Source organism: Copadichromis virginalis, linkage group LG16 (genome assembly GCF_057382275.1).
Source record: "Copadichromis virginalis isolate Kocher_CV1m ecotype Utaka linkage group LG16, C_Virginalis_male_GT1.1, whole genome shotgun sequence".
NCBI classification, from domain to species: Eukaryota; Metazoa; Chordata; class Actinopteri; order Cichliformes; family Cichlidae; genus Copadichromis; species Copadichromis virginalis.
In genome coordinates, this window is record NC_140633.1 from 28,881,673 (window position 1) to 28,900,518 (window position 18,846).

Consider the following 18,846-nt stretch of genomic DNA (forward strand, 5'->3'; position numbering starts at 1 on the left):
AGGCACAAAGCACACCAACCCTTCTACAGCTCAGCCCAGTGATAAGAAAATAAGTAATCAGTAGGTTTACAGGCTTGTGTGCCTGCTGGCGGGCCGTTGCTTTCACAGAAACAGGATAAGAGGAAGTGGTTTTCACAGCTTTGCTCAAACACTGACTCTTGAACTTTGTGATACTTCCAGATCATACTTGTAACTGAAAAAAAACACACCCCAAAAACATTTAGCATGCATTTAATTCACACCATATAGTGTCTTCAAAGGTTTTTGTTTCTTTCTTTTTTTAACCAGGAGAGCTGTTAAAGTGCTTTACACACATGGGAAAAAACCCCTCATTATTTGATACTTGCTATGAACACATTATACAGACTTGGAATTCAAGTATTTTTAGTCCCATTGTCACAGGTGTATAACACCAAGCACCTATCCATGCAGTCTACCTTTAAAAACATTTTTTTCAAAAAAACTGATTGTAAAGAGCTCTCTGAATTTGAGTATGGTAGCGTAATAGATATCACTATCACAACAAGTACTTTGTAAAATGTCTCAATATTATTATTGCAAAGCAAAAGCATTTAGGAGCTAAAACAATTCAGGCACATAGTGGTAGACCATGCAAGGTAAGAGCAGGGTTACTGCGTTCTGAGGTGTGAAGGGCATGAAAGTCGCCGACGCCTTACAGACTCAGTGACTGCAGAGCTCCAAACTTCTTAACATCAGCACAAAAACTGTCCACCGAGAGCTTCGTGGCATGGGTTACTAAGGCCGATCAAGATCCTGGCAGGAAGAGCATCCAGCGTAAAACTGTCAAATAAAAACACATGGAGCTAATCACTATGGCAATCCCTTATGAGAAGGGAGCAGCTGAAATTAGCTTTAGGTTTGATTGGAAATAGATCGGCATTTATAGAAGACTTTTGCAGTTTTACAGCCCACACAGCTCCTTGTTCTGTGTATGCAGCAAAATGATAGAGATATTCTATCAATGAGCTGTAGTGAGTGTAAAGTACTTTGCTGTGCTCTGCTGGGTTAGCAGCACCAGAGTTTGTGACAGCAACATACTGAATAAAGTGATTGTGGATTATCAATCATCCTCACCAACCTCTGGACCACTAACTGGACAGGTTATTGGGGCAGAGATTAGCTTTTCATTATTGCTATTATTATTATTTCAACAGCTGTGACAAAAAAAAGTCCCATATATAAGATAAAGTATTTGTCATCTATAAACTATACACTATGTTTTAAAAGTTTTGCATTTTAAAAGGCCATTTTAGAGTAATGGAACGGCAAAAAAAAACAAACAAAAAAAAAACCCAGTTGAAAATGAAAGAGTTAAAGTTGAAGTTTATATTAAGAGGAAATAATAAATCTCTGCATTTGTCTGTTTGCATGAAAACCTGCACATTTTAGCTATCGCCTTTCTCTGATGTATCTTATTCTTCCACATAACCTTTGTGCAAAGCTTTGATTTCCTTGAACCACCACAGGAAAACAATTCGAGCCACTGAGATTCTTAACATGTGAGCAGTATTCTGCCCGTAGTGCAACATGAGACACCGTTTGAGGCAGAAAATGTGGTATTCAGGCTGTCAGCTGCGACGCATAACTGAGGCAGTGTTTAATTCGGTCAGTGAAATGGTGGTTGGACCATATTGTCGGCCCTGATGAACGACGATTGATGACAGCGGTGACGAGAGGCAAAGTCAGCATTTTCCTCCGTCAGCTGCTTGGTTTTCAGCCCCAGAGTCCCAGACAAAGAGGGCGTCACTACGATCTCATCCCGGGGTGATGCTTTTCTACTGAAAGAGAAGAATACACAGAAAAATTAATTTCAGGCGTAACGATGTAGAAAATAATCAAAAACTGAAATCAACACCATTTACAGTTTAAAACTTATGAGGTTTTCGATTTCATTGCAATTTTATAATAAAAGCACTGTCGGATTATGGTTCAGCCATAGAAATAACTCTTAGCAAATTAAACTCACATATAAAACTCAAATTGGCTTCTTCATTATTTAATAGACATCAATGATGCAAGATTTTTCAGTGCATAAATAAAATCATAAATACCTGCAAATGCTACTCAGTGTTGATTTGAACCACGTGAAAAAGCTGAACTGAGCTGCAATTCCTGCAAATTAATCAAAATCCAGACCGTTACGTTTCTACCAGGAAGAAATACATAATTTTCTGCTGTAATAATTTTGCATTCAATGTTGCTAAAATTTTACACCTTTTTCTGCTGTGAGTATCTGAAGCTCTGCCACTACACAGGAGGTAGTAACTGCGCTGTGCCATTGGCAACATCTCCATTTGTGGAACAAATGTCTGACACTTGTTTGACGCTTGTGTTCAAAAATGTCATGAGTCAGACGGCTGAGGCACGTACTGATGTGGTGAGTTTATTGCACAGATGTAGGGTGTCACATCCAGCTATTCAAGAAATCCTAAGCCACAACAGCTGCCAGGCAAAGAGGCTGCAAGTGAACCTCCCAGCCGACTATGCTACTGGGTCACGTAACGACATATGGTATGGTAACCAAATCTAAATCAGTAAATGTGAGATTGCAGTTTAGGAAGGATTTGGTTGCACATAATGAAATAAAAGTCAACGATCGAAGGACACACAATCCCCCCCAAAATAATTAAATAAATACAGGATCAGCAAGTTCAGTTTTGTAACACATTACTTATAGATTGCTTTTACTTTAGATAAATGATGAATGGAAATTATTTCAGTGCTTCACTTCCTTTAAAGAGTGACATAAGTATTTAAATAAGACTACAGCTTTAAAATATTTTTAAAAAATATTTCAAAGGCCTTATTAAACAACTCAAGATACAGGAAAAGTTATTTGGTTCCCTTTAAATCAGCTATTCTTACTATTCTTCCAGTATGTACACTGCTCAAAAAAAAATTAAAGGAACACTTTTTAATCTGAGTATAGCATCAAGTCTGCTAAACGTCTGGGATATTGATCAGGTCAGTTAAGTAGCAGAGGGTGTTGTTAACCAGTTTCAGCTGCTTTGGTGTTAATGAAATTAAAAGGAGGGTTTTTTTTCCACGTTTTGAATTTGTCACCACTGACAGCATGAGGTGATACCTGGAGAGATTGTCCAGTCCACTGTTTCCCAGCACAGTCTCAAGAGCATGAAGGAGATTTCAGAAGACAGGCAGTTACTATAGGAGAGCTGAACAGGGCTGGAAAAGATCCTTAACCAATCAGTAGGACGCATGTATTTTTTTGTGCAAGGAGGACCAAGATGAGCACTGCCAGAGCCCTACAAAATTACCTCCAGCAGGCCAGTATTGTGAATGTTTCTGACCAAACAATCAGAAAGAGACTTTATGAGGGTGGCCTAAGGGGTCGACATCATCTAGTGTACCCTGTGTTCAGTGTCTGGCACTCTGGAGACCAATTAGCAATTGCCATAGAATACCAGAATTGGCAGAACCACCAATCGAGCAAATTCTGCCTGAACACATGTGACAGACGTGAAAGACTCTGGAGAAGTTGTGGAGAACATTATGTTTGCCTGTAGCATCATTTAGCCTGAGGGGTTGGATGGTGGGTCAGTGATAGTCTAGGGAAGTATGTCCCTGGAGGAACACACAAATGTCTACACGCTAGCATTGTCACCCTAACTGCCATTAGGTATCAAGATTAAATCCTTTTTTCCCCACTTTGGTGTCTTTTGTTCTTTTTGTGCTTTGTTTTCCTCATACGACTCATTATGCTTGTATTCATGTTTATTTTTTAATAATACAATCATTTATAATTTTAGTCTATGAAGCGCTCAAAAAAGCACTTTAATCTCTGAAGTTTCAAGATCAAGTACAAATATTAAGTGGAGATGAATTTATCCTGAATCCACTTAGTTCTTCTAAAAAGAAAATAAACATGTGGAAATCACCTCTTGGTAGTCCAGGACTTGTTTTCCCGATGTAGAAGAAGAGCAGCAAGGCAAATATTATGTTTGTTAAGGCATAAACCCATTGAATAACAAACATAATCAATATGGAGCTCAATGCCTGAAAGAAAACAAAGGATACGTTCACATTATTCCAAAACTATCAAGAAAGCCATGAGAACAAAATCAAAATATTGTACAGCAAATGTCTGTCATACCCCAATGAGAGCGATCCAGCGGTTACACAACTTTGCATAGAAGGAATTGTGCTTGGGTTGGATTTCAAAGCTTTGGTGTTCTGCTTTATCTCCAGTGCCTGAAAGATTTAAGAAAGGGTCAAACAGGTAGGTAGCTTCTATGATACAGTATATACCTTAATCTATTCTAATGTTTGATAGGTAAATCTGATCACCTGTGCTGTAATTGTGAGTCTCAGCAGGCAAATCCTGCTCAACGTGACCAATATCTTTATAGCCCGTGATTTGAGGCTCCTCTCCAGCCTTGAGCTCTCCTCCTCCACCCGGCCCCTGGTCTTCCTCTGCTAGTGAAGCAGAACTTGTCCCCTCTTCTTTCTCTTCTGAGGAAACACTGGAGTTCGAGTCCAAACCAAAGCTGTCCATTAGCTTCTGCTTAGCAGTAGCCTTTCTGTTCTTGGATGTGTTGTACATGTCTTGCATGCAGGAGGTCTTCTCAGCTGCAGAGTCCACATTTGAAACAGGTGGAAATATCTGGTCCATGTCCCTAGTGAACTCCAGCAGAGTGCCTTTACTCTGCGGACTCCCGCCATCACTGCCATAGTTTGGAAGATTGGCTTGAATCAGTGACGTGCTGCTGTGCCTGGTGGACCTGCGCTGGTTTCTTTTGCCCACTATGGCGGTGTCCCTCTTATCTTTATTCTGAAGGTGGGAGGTCATGGCCACGCTGAAGTAGGAGTAGTCGACAAAGCTGTAGGTGAGCATGAAGTTGATGGTGACGATGGGCGCCAGTACGTTGACTTGGCCGATGAAAATGAAGGCCATTGTCACCAGGCTCGTCAGAAAGATAGCCGCCACCGGGGTCTTGTTTGGGCCTTTCTGTCAGGGAGAAAAGGTCACACGATATTAGCGATTCCTGTTACAATGTACCAAATGCACGTATTGTGTGCCTCTAACTCAACACAATTTGTGTGACAAAGAAAAATGTCTTATTCTTCCTGGGATTTTGTACATTTGCCACAGCTAACCCTTTGCCAAGTAAAATCGATGTTAGTTTTGAGCAAAGGGGGGAAAACACCAATCCAGAGGAACAGAGACACAATGAAAACGAACATAAAGCTGAATCTGAGTTAAATAAAACACCGATGAGTGATCTTTTCCTGCTGTTGTCCACTGAGTTTTCAAAAGTTCATGTTCAGTGTTTGATTTACCAACAAGTAACAATCAGATGATTACTTATTCATGTTGCTGACAAATGTAAGCTTTATAGCTTGAAAAAAGTGGGTCGTATTGAGTAAATAAAAAAAAATCCATTACACAAAATCTTCCTATGACTTCATCTGGACTTCTTCTGGCCAGTCAGACATGAGATAGCTGTGACGCCCATGAGAAAGCTATTTCGACTTTTAGAAAGGTTCTGGTGCTATTTTTCCATGAGTATGCCTACATTACATTTAATTAAATCAAACACACACTGCATAAATAAAGAATACGTTTGTGTTTACAACTTAAATAGTGTTCAGCATTCACAATTAAATGAATGGAATAAAACAATGCCCCCAACAATAATTGCTTTTCTCAAAATGGAAAAATGGCTTTAACATGTGGTTTGTTAACTAGTTTGCTTTTATTTCCCAGGTCCTATCTCACTGTTTAAGGAGCACTGCTGTGTGCTGGAGGGCCTCCAGAGCATACAGCGGAGCAGGGCCCTGCCCGTCTCCCTTCCTGCGTTTGTTCTGGGGCTTTGATTTGGGCCAAGATGTCTAGGGCCTCATTCCAGCCTGCTGAGAGAGGTCAGATACTGCTGCCATCCAGAGAAGTCTGAGGAAAACTGGGGTGGAAGAGGTCAGGTTGTTAACGTGACTATGTGTGCATGTGTTTTGCAGCAATGTGTCGTAACTCTTTGATGCAATAAAGTCAGTCCACTCACTTCTGTGGAGTGCTTGCTCTATAATTAGGCAGACCTGTGACCGTGTCCTTCTGAATCCATACACCACAGCCCCCTTTAGAGCCAGACTTAGCACACTTATTCATTTACAATGTATGTGTGTGTTACTTTGGGCAATCAGAGAAACCAACTTCAATCCCAATTACTCTATACAACTTGTATTTGATTCACAGAATAATACAGTAAGCATGCAGTTACAGAGTACTGCAGTCAAAATGCAATTTGTTATAGTTCAGTTCTAGGGGAATTTCACTGTGTCAAACTTATTCACAGTCATTTTGTGTCTACATGTGGTGTGAAGATATACAGAATGATGATGCCCTCATTTTAATTCAGTCTGCAGATATCTGTTTTAATCAACTAGCACCCTGAAATTAATCTTTGACTAGTTATGGTGACTTCAAGCTACTCTCAAGTTCATCCTCCCCCACGATATGCACACTGACACTGAAAACCAATCCTTAGACTCATAAATCATCCTTTAATGATGAGTCTTTTTGGTGAATCCTTTTTCATTCCAAGTAAGGCAAGCATCAGTTTTAGATGTCATAGTATTGGACGTTATTCTGCATGTAAGGGAATTTAGTAGCTGATGAATACACCTCAGTAATATCAATTGACATCAAAAACACTCTAGCTAATAGTTTTCAGTTCACACATTCCTCCCTTCATGGCTCTATCCACCCACCCCTCTTCCCAAAAAGGCCAGACAGGGAATGACCCTCTCCTGGGCGATGCACTGAAGGATCCTGGGTGCTCCATACAGGCCGCCCATGCAGGAAGCCAGGGAGGAGATGTAGAGGCCCAGCAGAAAGAGGAAACCCACCAAGGAGACCTGGAGGAAGAAGGAAAACAAACAGAGGGTGAAAAAGGATGGGTGGGGATGAGAGCTCACAACAGTTACGCCCAATCCAGTTCCGCTACAGCCAGCCCCTTATAAAAACAATGAGAAATCACCACTGATGGGCAAGTCAAGGACTTGGTCAAAGCAACATCTAATGGTCGTATTTTATTAAAACGTCTAACTCATGTGCGATCATTTTATAATGAATTTGAGATTTTTACCATTTTGCAGTAATGCTATGCTGAATGTTTGCTACACCAAGAGACAAATGATCAGTTTATTTGTTTGGAGCTGGGCAACACTTTCTGAAGACAATTTATGCATTGATTTCTCATTCCCTGTCCTCAAAACAAAACACTGTATATGACCGATTTGTTAGAAGTGCACAGTGCACAAGGCATCAAAGGCCTATTAAAGCTGTATAGTGGAGGCTTTGGCGAAACACATGTTATTGCAACAGGGAAGGCAAGAGAAGACTTTGCTTTTTTTGGTCAGACAATGCCAAACCACCAACTGCACATGTGACGGTGGCATGGCTCTGTGGAAAAAGAGGTGCTAAACGGGGGGATCTGCATGCCCAACATATTCCTATCCTGAAAAACCTGAAATATTAAGCTGCACATTTTCTACATTAAGCAAAAATAAGACTAAATCTTTTAGCACTATAGCAAGTGGTCCTCCCAGTTCTGAAACACTTATGGTTGATAGACTAGATGACACAGTGGTAATCCTCCCCCAACTTTTGAAAATTATTGCTGCCACCCCCCCTCCCAAAAATCCCCACTTCTAAGTCTAAAATTGATAATTATTTCCACATTTGAATATAATATGAATATAATGTTGCTATGCAGTATTATATAGTCAGAACACAAACTAACCACACCACTAACATAGTGAGACACCATGGGAAGTCCCCTTACCTCTCCCCTTTTGTTGGAAGGCCCCCCCTCACAAAGCCGAATGGAAACACAGAGAGGAGTTTACCTTTTCAGCTATCAAGAAGTCACAGCGTAGAGCTTCTCTGGTGCAGATGGCCCCCAGGAGAAAGACAAAGACCAGATACAGGAACCACCTGTGGGTCACCAAAAGTACAGCGCAGAATTACTAACAACTATTGAGTCACAACAAGTGAATGTCTGATAGCGATGTGTTTTTAGAGCGGGTTACTTTTGTTTTCCAGTGAATGGAAAAGAAAAACCCACTCAGTGTACTGAGAAAACCACAAGAGTAAAATCTAAACTTATAGGATTAAACCTTTCTGAAAGATCAATCCACCGAATCTATCAAAGGGTTTTCCTGTACTTTCTATTTCTTAATGTACAATCACTGTAGTCATAGTTAATCTAGTTTAAGTATTGCGTACTGTGGTGTGTAAATTTTTCCATTGTTTTTGTATGTAAGTATACAGTGCCACTAAAGAGTATTTCTCACCCCTTCCTGAGTTGTTGCTTTTTCACATTTATCAAATCTCAGTGTTTCAGATCATCAAACAAGTTTTAATATTAGAAAAAGATAATCAAAGTAAATACAAATTGCAGTTTTTAAATGATGATTTTATTTATTAAGAAGAAAAAGCAAGCCAAACCTACCTGGCTGTGTGTGCAAAAATAATTGTCCCCCCTCTTAAATCAAGAATTACCTGTGATTAACCACATTTTTTGGAAAGTTGAGATCAAATTCAATAGGCAAAATGAATTAGATTAAAAGATCTCAAAAAGCAGCACATCATGCCACGAGCTAAAGAAACTCAAGAACAAATGAGAAACGAAGTCGGCGACATCTGTTCATCCAGAAAGAGTTTCAAAGTCATTTTCTAAGACTGTCTGTGGTTCTCCGGTGAACCACAGAGAGAGCCGTTATCCACAACTGCAGAAAACTGAGAACAGTGGTGCATCTTCCCAGAAGAGGCGGACTTACTACAATTACTCTGAGATCTCATCAACGACTCATCCAGGTGGTCATAAAACAACCCAGAACAACATCTAAAAAACTTCAGGCCTCACTCGCCTAGTCATGGTCAGTGTTTATGATTCAACAATAAGAACACCACTGCTGGCCAAATAGAACACAAAGGCTTGTCTCACATTTGCCAAAAATCATGATCTCCAAGACTTTGGAGAAAATTTTCTGTGGAGTGATGAAAACAAAAGTATAATATTTTGGAAGGTTTGAGTCGCCTTTCCCATGAACAACAGCCAAACACGGTGGTGGTAGTGTGATGGTTTGGGGCTGCTTTGTTGTTTCAGGACCTCGATGGCTTCTGTAGTTCATCACTCTATGAATTGTGCTCTCTACCAGAAAATCCTGAAGGAGAATGTCCGGCCATCAGTTCGTCAGTTCGTGCACTAAAGCGCACACACACTTGTGTTAGGCAGCAGGACAATGATCCAAAACACACCAGCAAGTCCACCTTCTTAATGTCTCACAAGACAAAAATGAAAGTTGTGGAGAGGTCTACCCAAAGTTTTGACTTATATCCAATTGAAATGCTTTGACATAACCTTATACAATCCATTTGTACCCCAAAAACCCTCCAATGTTGTTGAATCACAGCAGTTCTGCAAGTTCTGCCAGTTATCACAAATGCTTGATTGCAGTTATTGCAACTAAGGATGACACAACCAACTACTGGGTTTATTGGGAAATTACTTTTTCACACAGGGCAGGTAGGATTGAACTGCATGTATATTTACTCAGGCTATTTTTGCCTAATGTTAAACTTTGTTTGATGATCTGAAACATTTAAATGTGAATTTGATAGATATGGAAAAAACAAGAACTTGTGCAGAGGGTAAATACTGTTTGACAGCACTGTATAGATATGTGTATGTTTTAGTGGATTTGGGGGGTTGTCGTACGAGGTGAAGACAGCTGCTAGTGTTCCCACGGGGATGTTGTGCTCAGGTCGCTGAAGGTCTGAGCTCATGTTGAAGCCTGCCATAACCCCTACAACACACACAAAGATGGGCAAACCACAAAATGTACACAAGGTGCTTGTCAACGCAAACTTCATTTTTACATTGCATATGAAGCAAAGAATGATAAGCAGGATTTGAATGTTTGCATGCTTTTCCTATTCTGGGATTTTCTTTTTGTGTGAAATACAGAAATCTAAAAGAAGTTGTTGAGGATCTACTCACCTGTAGCAGCAGGGAAGAAAACCCCAAATACTGTAAAGAAGTTTTCCCCAGTGGTATAATCTGGCATAGTGTTGCTACTGAGCAGCCCAGCTGAATAACCAATGAAACCGTGCTCTGAAAGTGGAGACAAACTCACATAAAGCACATCAATACAGAAAGGCATGTGAGAATTACCAGCATTTCTTCACTGAGTAAACAGTTGTGAACATTAAATGATGATGAAGGAGGAAGAAACTATGCAAACTCCATTAGCTAGAGGTATGAAAATTAGTTTCAGGTCTTTCTTTAGACATGAAAAGTCAGCTCTCTGTTAGGCTTTTACTTATGTATCAATATTTTAGGCAACAAACACACAATCCCAGGCTGTAAATGACTCATAACAAGAATACTTAACTTTCTATCTTATGTAACATTCATCTGTTTGAAATCAGTTCATGAAGGGACACATAGCAGCTCCACCTGGAATAATGATGGTTATTTCTCTAGTGCATAAGGGAATAAACTGGTTTAAAAATAAAGAAGAAGAAACATTTGCTTCTTTAACATGTTTAAGGAACAATTATAATAATGAGTTTCTATTTCTCACTTCCTATTAATACAACCCAACAAATGTTGCAGTCTAGTCCAATCTTAAAATGTTTGTAGCTGCTACATAGGGCCAGCAGTTACCTTATGATTTTAAAACATATCACTCTCACAAATTGATTAATAATGTGTTCTTAGATTAATAAGCAGTCACCATATTTGGCCTTTTCCTGACTTTTTAAGCTACGCTTTGTGCAGAAAATTAGATCAACTGTATAAGAAATCACAGCATACAGAAAGGAAAAACATAGAGCACTATATACCAGGTGTTTGAACAGTACAGCATTACATTTGCATAGTCATTAGAGCCCTCCATAACTCAACAACATCTGCATCATAGTCAGCAATATAACACCAAGTAAATAAATGCTGCAAAGACTATTTCAGTCAAAATAAATGGCAACAACAACCGGTGACACCTTTCAAATCTACAGACTAAAGACATGCCGGGATGGCTCTAGGTCAAGTCAGTTTGCTGAATGTGTGAAGGCGGCCATTTAAACTACGCAGTCTGAAGGACCCGCCTATGTTACAAAACCGGACATTTCCCACTTGGTTATCTTGTGATGGGAAAGAATGTGTTCTCTCAGATTAATGACATGTTTATCCAAAAGGAAGTTACCACCCTTTTCAGAAGCTCAGCAGCTTCCAAGTTTGGGAGAAAGAATGAAAGTGAGCAAGAGAGGGAGACAGAGAGCGGGAGGAAAGAGCGAGAAAGGGAGAGACACATAGAGAGAGAGAGAGAGAGAGAGAGAGAGAGAGAGAGAGAGAGAGAGAGAGAGAGAGAGAGAGAGAGAGAGAGAGAGAGAGAGAAAAGAATGCTCATTTTTTTCCTTTTGTTTTACAAAAGGCCAAAAGAAAAGGCCTGGATACACTCTCTGTTCCAGCTTTGTATGATCTCTAGCATATGCGTTTAATGAGGTCAAAAAAGCTAAAAAAAACTCCCGTTCACTTTGTGACCCACTAGGATCGCCCTCTATCCAAACAATCATGATCTAACAAACCCAGGGCAGCCAGTGTCAAACTGCATCAAGAGCACCCCACCCATATTACAACATCATAGTCCAACATCCAAGTGGGCTCAACTCTGCCAGCTCTCACGGCTAAGCCCTCCAAGTACTTATTTTGGAGCATTCACATATTCATTACACTTTAATATAAAATCCTTATATGTACTACATTCACTGCAAATTGTCCCCCTCATTTTCTCTAGGAATAATAACAATGATAGGCTGGCAAAGATTTGTGTTGGGCCCTGTTGCAAACTACACCTCATTTTAAAAACTACAGCATCATAAGACTTCACACAAGATCCAGAGACCCCGTTTAAGCCATTGTGTATTACTTTGGTTGTATTGGCAGTGTGTTTGACATCACTGCCAAGTTGAAAAATGAAGTTGCCAAGCAGAAGCTTTAAACAAGGTGGATTAAAAATCTGATGGTACTTTTCTGCATTCGTTAATTATGTATCTACAAGATCCTCAACACCACTACCTGAAATAAAGACCCAAACTATGACAGAGCCTCCTCTGTGTTTTACAGATGGCTGTAGACACTCACTGTTGTTCATCTCTCCTGACCTCCTCTAAACATGCCCATAATGATTTCAACCAAAGATTTCACATTTGGATTCAGGTTTCACACATAAATCCAGTTCTTGTGCAATTTTGCATACTTTAGCCTTTCTTCCCCATTTCTTTTCCTTAAAAAAAAATGACTTCTTGACAGCTGCCCTTCCACTGAAACCATTTCCTACAAGGTCCGTGTTAAATCATTCTTCTGAAAATGGTCAGGCACAAGGACTGGACTAAATATGAGTGAAAAAGCAATGAAATCTCTGAAGAACAACTCTAAAAGTCCTTTAGAAAACCTGGAGAACTATTTCTCAAGACCATCCACCTATTTATCCATAAGAGGTGACTCAAGACTTTTGCATAGTATTGTAAAAGTAATATTAAAATGTGTATGAAGGAAACTTTGACCATAGATGTCCACAATATATAATATTATACCCCGGAGCTTTCCCAGTTTCCAAATAAGTAAAGTCATCTAATTACCATAATTAACTGACAATTGCTTGCTTTATGTGGGGCCTTCTTTATGAAGTTTGCAGCGTGCAAGCAACCATTATTACCCCAAATATTTATTCATCAAAGAATCCAATATATAATACTGAATCAGAAGGTAACTCCCACTAGGCTGATGATCCTTTTTAATACACAGCTAGAAGACTTGTCCTGACACGTCTTCAATTTGATCCATAGCATTTTGTAGAGATGTAGAGCTTTATAAGCCTATTTACTATGTTTCCAGCTCGAGCTAAGGCAAGAATGTCTTCATTCCAGTTTACTTATTCTGTATCGAGCAAGTTTACAGGCAGAGTGGGGCTCATTTCTGAGTTGACCATGCCTCTGAATGTGTAGTTAGATTACATGAACATCTGAGGCCTCTCCCTCAGTCTGAATGACCTCTTACACTCCCACACTAACTTACATAAATTGCCGTGCATGTTGCATAGGCTGTGAGTTTACAGAGGTGGAGCAGGTCCTGCTGGGATGATCGAGAACTATATATTATAGTAAGAATCACAGGGAGAGATGATGTGGTGGTCTCTGGAGTAGCAGCAGGCTTCAGATCTCAGTTCCGGCTCTCTCTCTTTGTCATTTTCCAAAAATGTGGGTGAGTCTGGTTAACACCCTAAACCCCAGACCCAAGGAGCACATTATGGCTTCCTTTTCTGTGGGGAATAGACTTCAAGTATAAGGACAGGGTGAGGCGTGTCAGAGCGTAATTCAACGATGCACCACAATCAGAAGGGTTTGTGGTTAAACTGTTTGGTTGCAGAGACAATACATGGGCGGCATTACTGTCAGAATAATTTACTGTGCTTACAGACTTGTGAACTATTCAGGACTATGTTACATGCTGCAGTTATGCAACACTTTAATTTTAACTCCAACTCTTACAGTGCTGCAAAAAGGACTTGCTGCAATCCACTTCTTTGACATTTTAGTGAATGGGAAAACCAGGTTTGTAAGTCAAGAGTTCATATACATAGATACTTAAATAGATAGAAACACTCCTAAATTCATCTTAATGATTACTAACAATTAACATGGGATGGTCAAAGCCAGCACCCGATATCTGTGATTTTTGTTGCTAGGGATAAAAGTTAGTGAAACATTACAGGGGCAAAACATTAGAATTAAAACCAACTCTGATAATTTTCTGCTGATTGACAATCTGTGAACTCTAAACTTTGCCTTTCTGATCATGACAGAGGTGGAAAATACTGATTGCAGTGTTTACAAAGGCAATATCTGCCAAACATATTAGCAATCATGTCCATAGAAAGTGACATTTTGATGGAATATGTGGTTAACCAGACATGCCTAAGCTGTGATAGAGCTACACAATGGCGTGTGAAAATTGGGGACATGTTATCAAACTATGACCACATGCTTTTGGCGGTGGCTCCTTTCCTCCAGGATGTGTCTCAGTGTTCAGTGAGTTCATGTTAATCTGGGCCGTTTCAGCTAGCATGGAGACCTGCTGGTCCTCTGCCAACCATTAGGTCACCAAAACACACACAGAGCTGTTCTTAATTGGAAAAATCTGGAGTGGTCATTATGGCTGGTTGTACAGATCTTAAGGGCTGAAAACTGGTCTCTACCAAGTGTGCTTTAAACAAGACTGGGAATTGGGAGGTGTAGAGCAGTAGGCAGTCTGGTTTTAATTTCACCTGAAGTAGTCGAGCTAAATCCAACAAAAACTAACAAGACAGGTAAGGTAATCTCTCCGTTTTAAAAAAAAATGTATGAATGTTTTATCATGTGTGTGAGAACTCTTGGGTCTTGTGTGAAATGTGTTGTTCAAAGACTGATTTGACTCCTGGAACACTTTTTTCTTCCTACTCGGCAGGAAGTTGATAATCAGTGAGAACAGGAAATGTAGGGAAGGACTTCCTGGAGGTCAACAAAAAAAGACCCCCTCCACCGCACCCAAAAAAAATACTCACAATAATAATAAAATTAAAAAAAAAATAAAATAATTTTCAAACTTAAAATCTCAAAATACAACATAACAATACACATTAACTAATCGCTAAAGTGTGAAAGAAATAAACAGGTTAATGGACAGAGGAATGTCTGTAAAATAAGTAAAATAAGTGATACTGCAGCTACACCTACTGACTAAAACAGGTCACAACAGGTCCCCACACTCCTTCCATCACACTGCCTCTTTGGAAGCCCCCCCCCCCACCCGAAAATTTAATAGTGAGTTATGGAGAATGAGATATAAAAAAAACAAATACAGCATAATAAAGTATTGGTATTTATAACTGGAAACACTAGTGTTCCCTGCAACATGAGCCAGGCTTCTCTTTATATTCTACTAGAGGTCTGGTACTCAAACACTCAAAGAGTCAAAGGCAGCTTCAGCTCTAGATGTTTTGTGTACTAATGCTTTTTAAATCTTTAAAGCCTGAATCATCACATAATTGCCAGAAGATTCTGAATTTATTGAGCTATTTAACAAAGTTCTTTAAAAATAATTAATTAAATTTTAATTTCCACACATGAATTTTAGTCTGCATCGTATTTCTTGCATCTGGCATTTTTTCAAATTGCTTAAAAATGTATTGTGCAATTTATTTAGGTGTTTTTCAGGGTGGGGGAAAAATGACACTGATGATGTGTGAGTCTCAAAAACTCACAAAAAATTGTATGTATCAAATAATATATAGTAGGTGTTTATTATTTGACTCTTAATTTCTGTAAAAATCCAACATGGCTTTTAAGTATTGTTTGCTGTTTAAAGACTCTACTACAACTACTTCTGACCAGCAGCCATCCTAGCCTCCTAATTTCCCCACAAATCTTCCTAATGCATGAAAAAATGTAACTATAACTGTGACTGTCTCTCGTCTTTGATACAGTAACCGATTGTTGATTTTTTTTTTGTTTCTCGTTTTCATTGTGATCATAGTGATGGTCGTTACCTGGGTCAAGGTGTGTGAATGTGCCAATGACAAAGTCCAGGGTAGAGATGGCCAGAACAGCCAGGAGGAGCAGCTGAAGTCTGACAATCCACTTGACACCAGCCAAGTTGATTCCAAGCAGACCTAGCAGCACTGCTGCTGACATGCAGCGCACCGCCCACTGAGTCTGAAGACCCAGCAGTTCTGCCACTGACTCGGAGAACCCCGTGATGTACATCGCCCCAGCGACGCACTGCAGAGTGGTAGAGAGCATTAATAGTGACACGAGATAGAAGGAAGGAAATTCAGTTTGTGCATTCCATGATTTTCTTAAGGGATAAAATATTACAAACAAACAATTTTAGCGGTGTTCAAATTCACTCACCTGCCCAAACACATAAAGGAGGCCAACAGTGCCCCCGACCCTTCCCCCTAGGATGGTAGAGATCATGGAGTAGATTCCTCCACTCCCAACACCACAGTGTTCAGACACTCCGATTCCTGACATAACTGTCACTAAAGCAACCAACACAACCATGGAGACGAGAACCATCCCAAGCAGCACTCCTGTGTTCCCCTGGATAATGTTAGGAAACAGCAAAGATCCAAAGTACAGAGTGATCACTGCACAAACTACACCACAATATGCATCTGCAGTTGTGAACTGGATATATTTGGGCCAATATACCACCTGTATTGTACACATCTTCTGCACATGACATCCTGCTCTGTTTAGTGCTTTGTATTCAGTTCATTTAAATAATCCTATCTTCACCTTTTTCTCCATTCTCTCGCATTTTTTTAATCACTCCTCTTTTCTCCTCCTTGTATTTGTTTACAGTGTTCTATCTAATAGAAAAAAAGAGACATGCAGATGCTATACAGGTGTGGTGGACCAGCACTTTTTTATTTTATTTGCTCAGACATTTCTGATAAGATGCGTCTCTCTCTGAAAGAGAAACCCTGTTTTCCACACAGCAAACTATATTTTAGCTGTCAAGCTAAGGCCAAACGGATGTAGCAATTACAATCACTGGGTCTCTTTGTAGCTGTGTCCTGTGATGACACATGGCTATTACAGTGTTCTGGATCAATTGTCATGATGACACATACTTAACTATATGTGAAGCTAAAAACTGTGCTAAAAAATGTGGATGAGCTGAAAGCAGAAAGCCAAACATGAAGCTAAGCCATTATGAAGTATAAAAATGAAAACATACAAAATAAAATTTGGTGATTAGTGATTTATTTTTGATTCTTTAGTCTGCTACTACAGTGCTGTGAAAAGTATTTACCCTCTTCCTAGATGTCTGTGTTTTGCATATTTGTCACACTTAAATGTTTCACATAATCAGATAAATTGTAATAATAGACAGTGGTAACTGGAGCATTATGGCATAATCTTTGGCATAATCTAAAGAAACTCAAGAACGGATGAGAAACCAAGTCACTGACATCTGTAAGTCTTATGGAGTGAATTTGGGACTCCAGTGGAACCACGGTCAAAGCAATTATCCACAAAGACAGATAATTTGGATATTTGGATCAGTGGTATACCGTGTCAGGAGGGGCCAGCTGACCACAATTAGTCTAAGAGAGCATCGATGACTCATCCAGGAGGTCACAAAAGAACCCAGAACAACATTTAAAGAACTGCCTCACTTGCCTTAAGGTCAATAAGAAAAAAACTGGACAAAAAATGGCATCCATGAAGAGTTCCAACCACAGCCGAGCAATAAAACCACAAAGGCTCGTCTCATGTTTGCCAGAAAAAATCTTGATGGAAAAATATTCTGCGGACTGATAAGACAAAAGCAGAACTCTTTGGAAGGCTTGAGTCTTGTTACATCTGATGTCAAACTAACACAGCATTTCATAAAAACAACCTCATACCAACAGTCAAACATAGTGGTGGTAGTGTGATTCATGCTTTAGCATGTCCGGTCATGCTTAAAAACATTCAGGGCAGCTGAATTAAAACAATTCTGAAAAGAAGGTTGAGACAACAATTCCTCCGTAGTGATGCCAAAGACTTATTGCCAGTTATCACAAATGCTTGATTGCAGTTCTTACTACCAAGGATGGCACAACCAGTTATTAGGTTCAGGGGAAATTACTTTATCACAAAGGGCCATGAGAAAAAAAAAACCCTTAAGAACTGCATTTATTTTCACTCAGGTATTTTGTCTGAGCTGAAATATTTAAACATGACAAATACGCAAAAATAAGAAATCAAGAAGTGAAAAATCCTTTTCCACTGCAGTGTATCCACCATGCACGGTTATTAGACTCATATTTAAAGCCCCATTATGGCAGTTGCATTTAACAGAATTCAGCCTTTTAGCATCTTATTAGCGTGGGGAGAGTTTAAAGTGGATTAGCTGTTCTATTACCTACAATACACAAAGTGAAAGATAGTCTGTTTACTAACCACCAGGTAGCCAGTACGCAGGAACAGAACCACACCAAAGATGTTGATCATGCAGGTGGTGAAGACTCCATCCCAGGTGCCAAAAAGCACCGGCTCCCACACAAATACTTTGATCCTCCACCATGGCTGATTAGACTGCTGAAAACCCTAAACACAGAAATACAACCGTAGCAGCACTGGCTTATCTGAAGTCACTTTAACAACAGCCTGCAATGATCCTACAAATTGTTTCATTTGAGCTGACACACTGAACATCTTGCCTTTGCATCTTCATGGAACAGATCTTGAATATGTGTGTTTTCTTTAGTATCGTCAGATTCTCCCTTCAACAGGCCTGTCTCAGCTCTTTCCTGCTCACAGGTGTACACCGTCCAACCGGCTGGCAGGGTTTCCATTGCAGCCTGGAGAGTTACAGTGTTTATATTTACAGGCTGGATGTAAAACAACAAAATAAAATCTGCATTTTAATATTGAAAAACTTTTTTGATCACATACTACTAGATTCACTCTAAAAGACATATAGTGTACCAAAATAATGGTCTTAGTGAGTTACTGGATGCTAGAGGTACAGTGCTTAACAAATGTATTACATCACCACCCAATGTAAGGTCTGTGCCCTAAAATAACAATATTGGTAAGAACCAAAAATCAGTTTCAATAATGGTTAACCCATCCGCATTTTTAAAGCTAAAATATCATTACAATGTTATCTATGAGTTTTGAAATTTACACATTTTCCAACTTACAGTTAATTCCCGGCACTCCTGAATAAAAAAAAAGTTTTAGAGGTTTAAAGTCCAGGATTTCAC

The 18,846-nt window shown here is 39.5% G+C and overlaps 1 protein-coding gene across 2 annotated transcripts; it reads right to left on the reverse strand.

The window, feature by feature from the left end:
- Positions 1-215: 215 nt before the first annotated feature.
- slc12a8 (solute carrier family 12 member 8) lies at positions 216-18,846 on the reverse strand. Of its 2 annotated transcripts, none has more exons than XM_085434301.1 (14): positions 18,784-18,846; positions 18,298-18,438; positions 18,038-18,184; positions 15,992-16,183; positions 15,628-15,859; positions 10,041-10,154; positions 9,759-9,846; positions 7,885-7,972; positions 6,745-6,891; positions 4,327-4,987; positions 4,133-4,230; positions 3,918-4,035; positions 2,073-2,133; positions 216-1,796 (listed from the first exon to the last, which is right to left on the reverse strand). In XM_085434301.1, exons 2-14 carry the CDS (start codon positions 18,430-18,432, stop codon positions 1,628-1,630), a joined length of 2,250 nt encoding a protein of 749 aa, XP_085290427.1. In that variant the 5' UTR covers positions 18,433-18,438; positions 18,784-18,846; the 3' UTR covers positions 216-1,627. The 2 variants fall into 2 exon arrangements, with proteins under 2 accessions (XP_085290427.1, XP_085290426.1); XM_085434300.1 differs by having other exon boundaries at positions 216-1,799.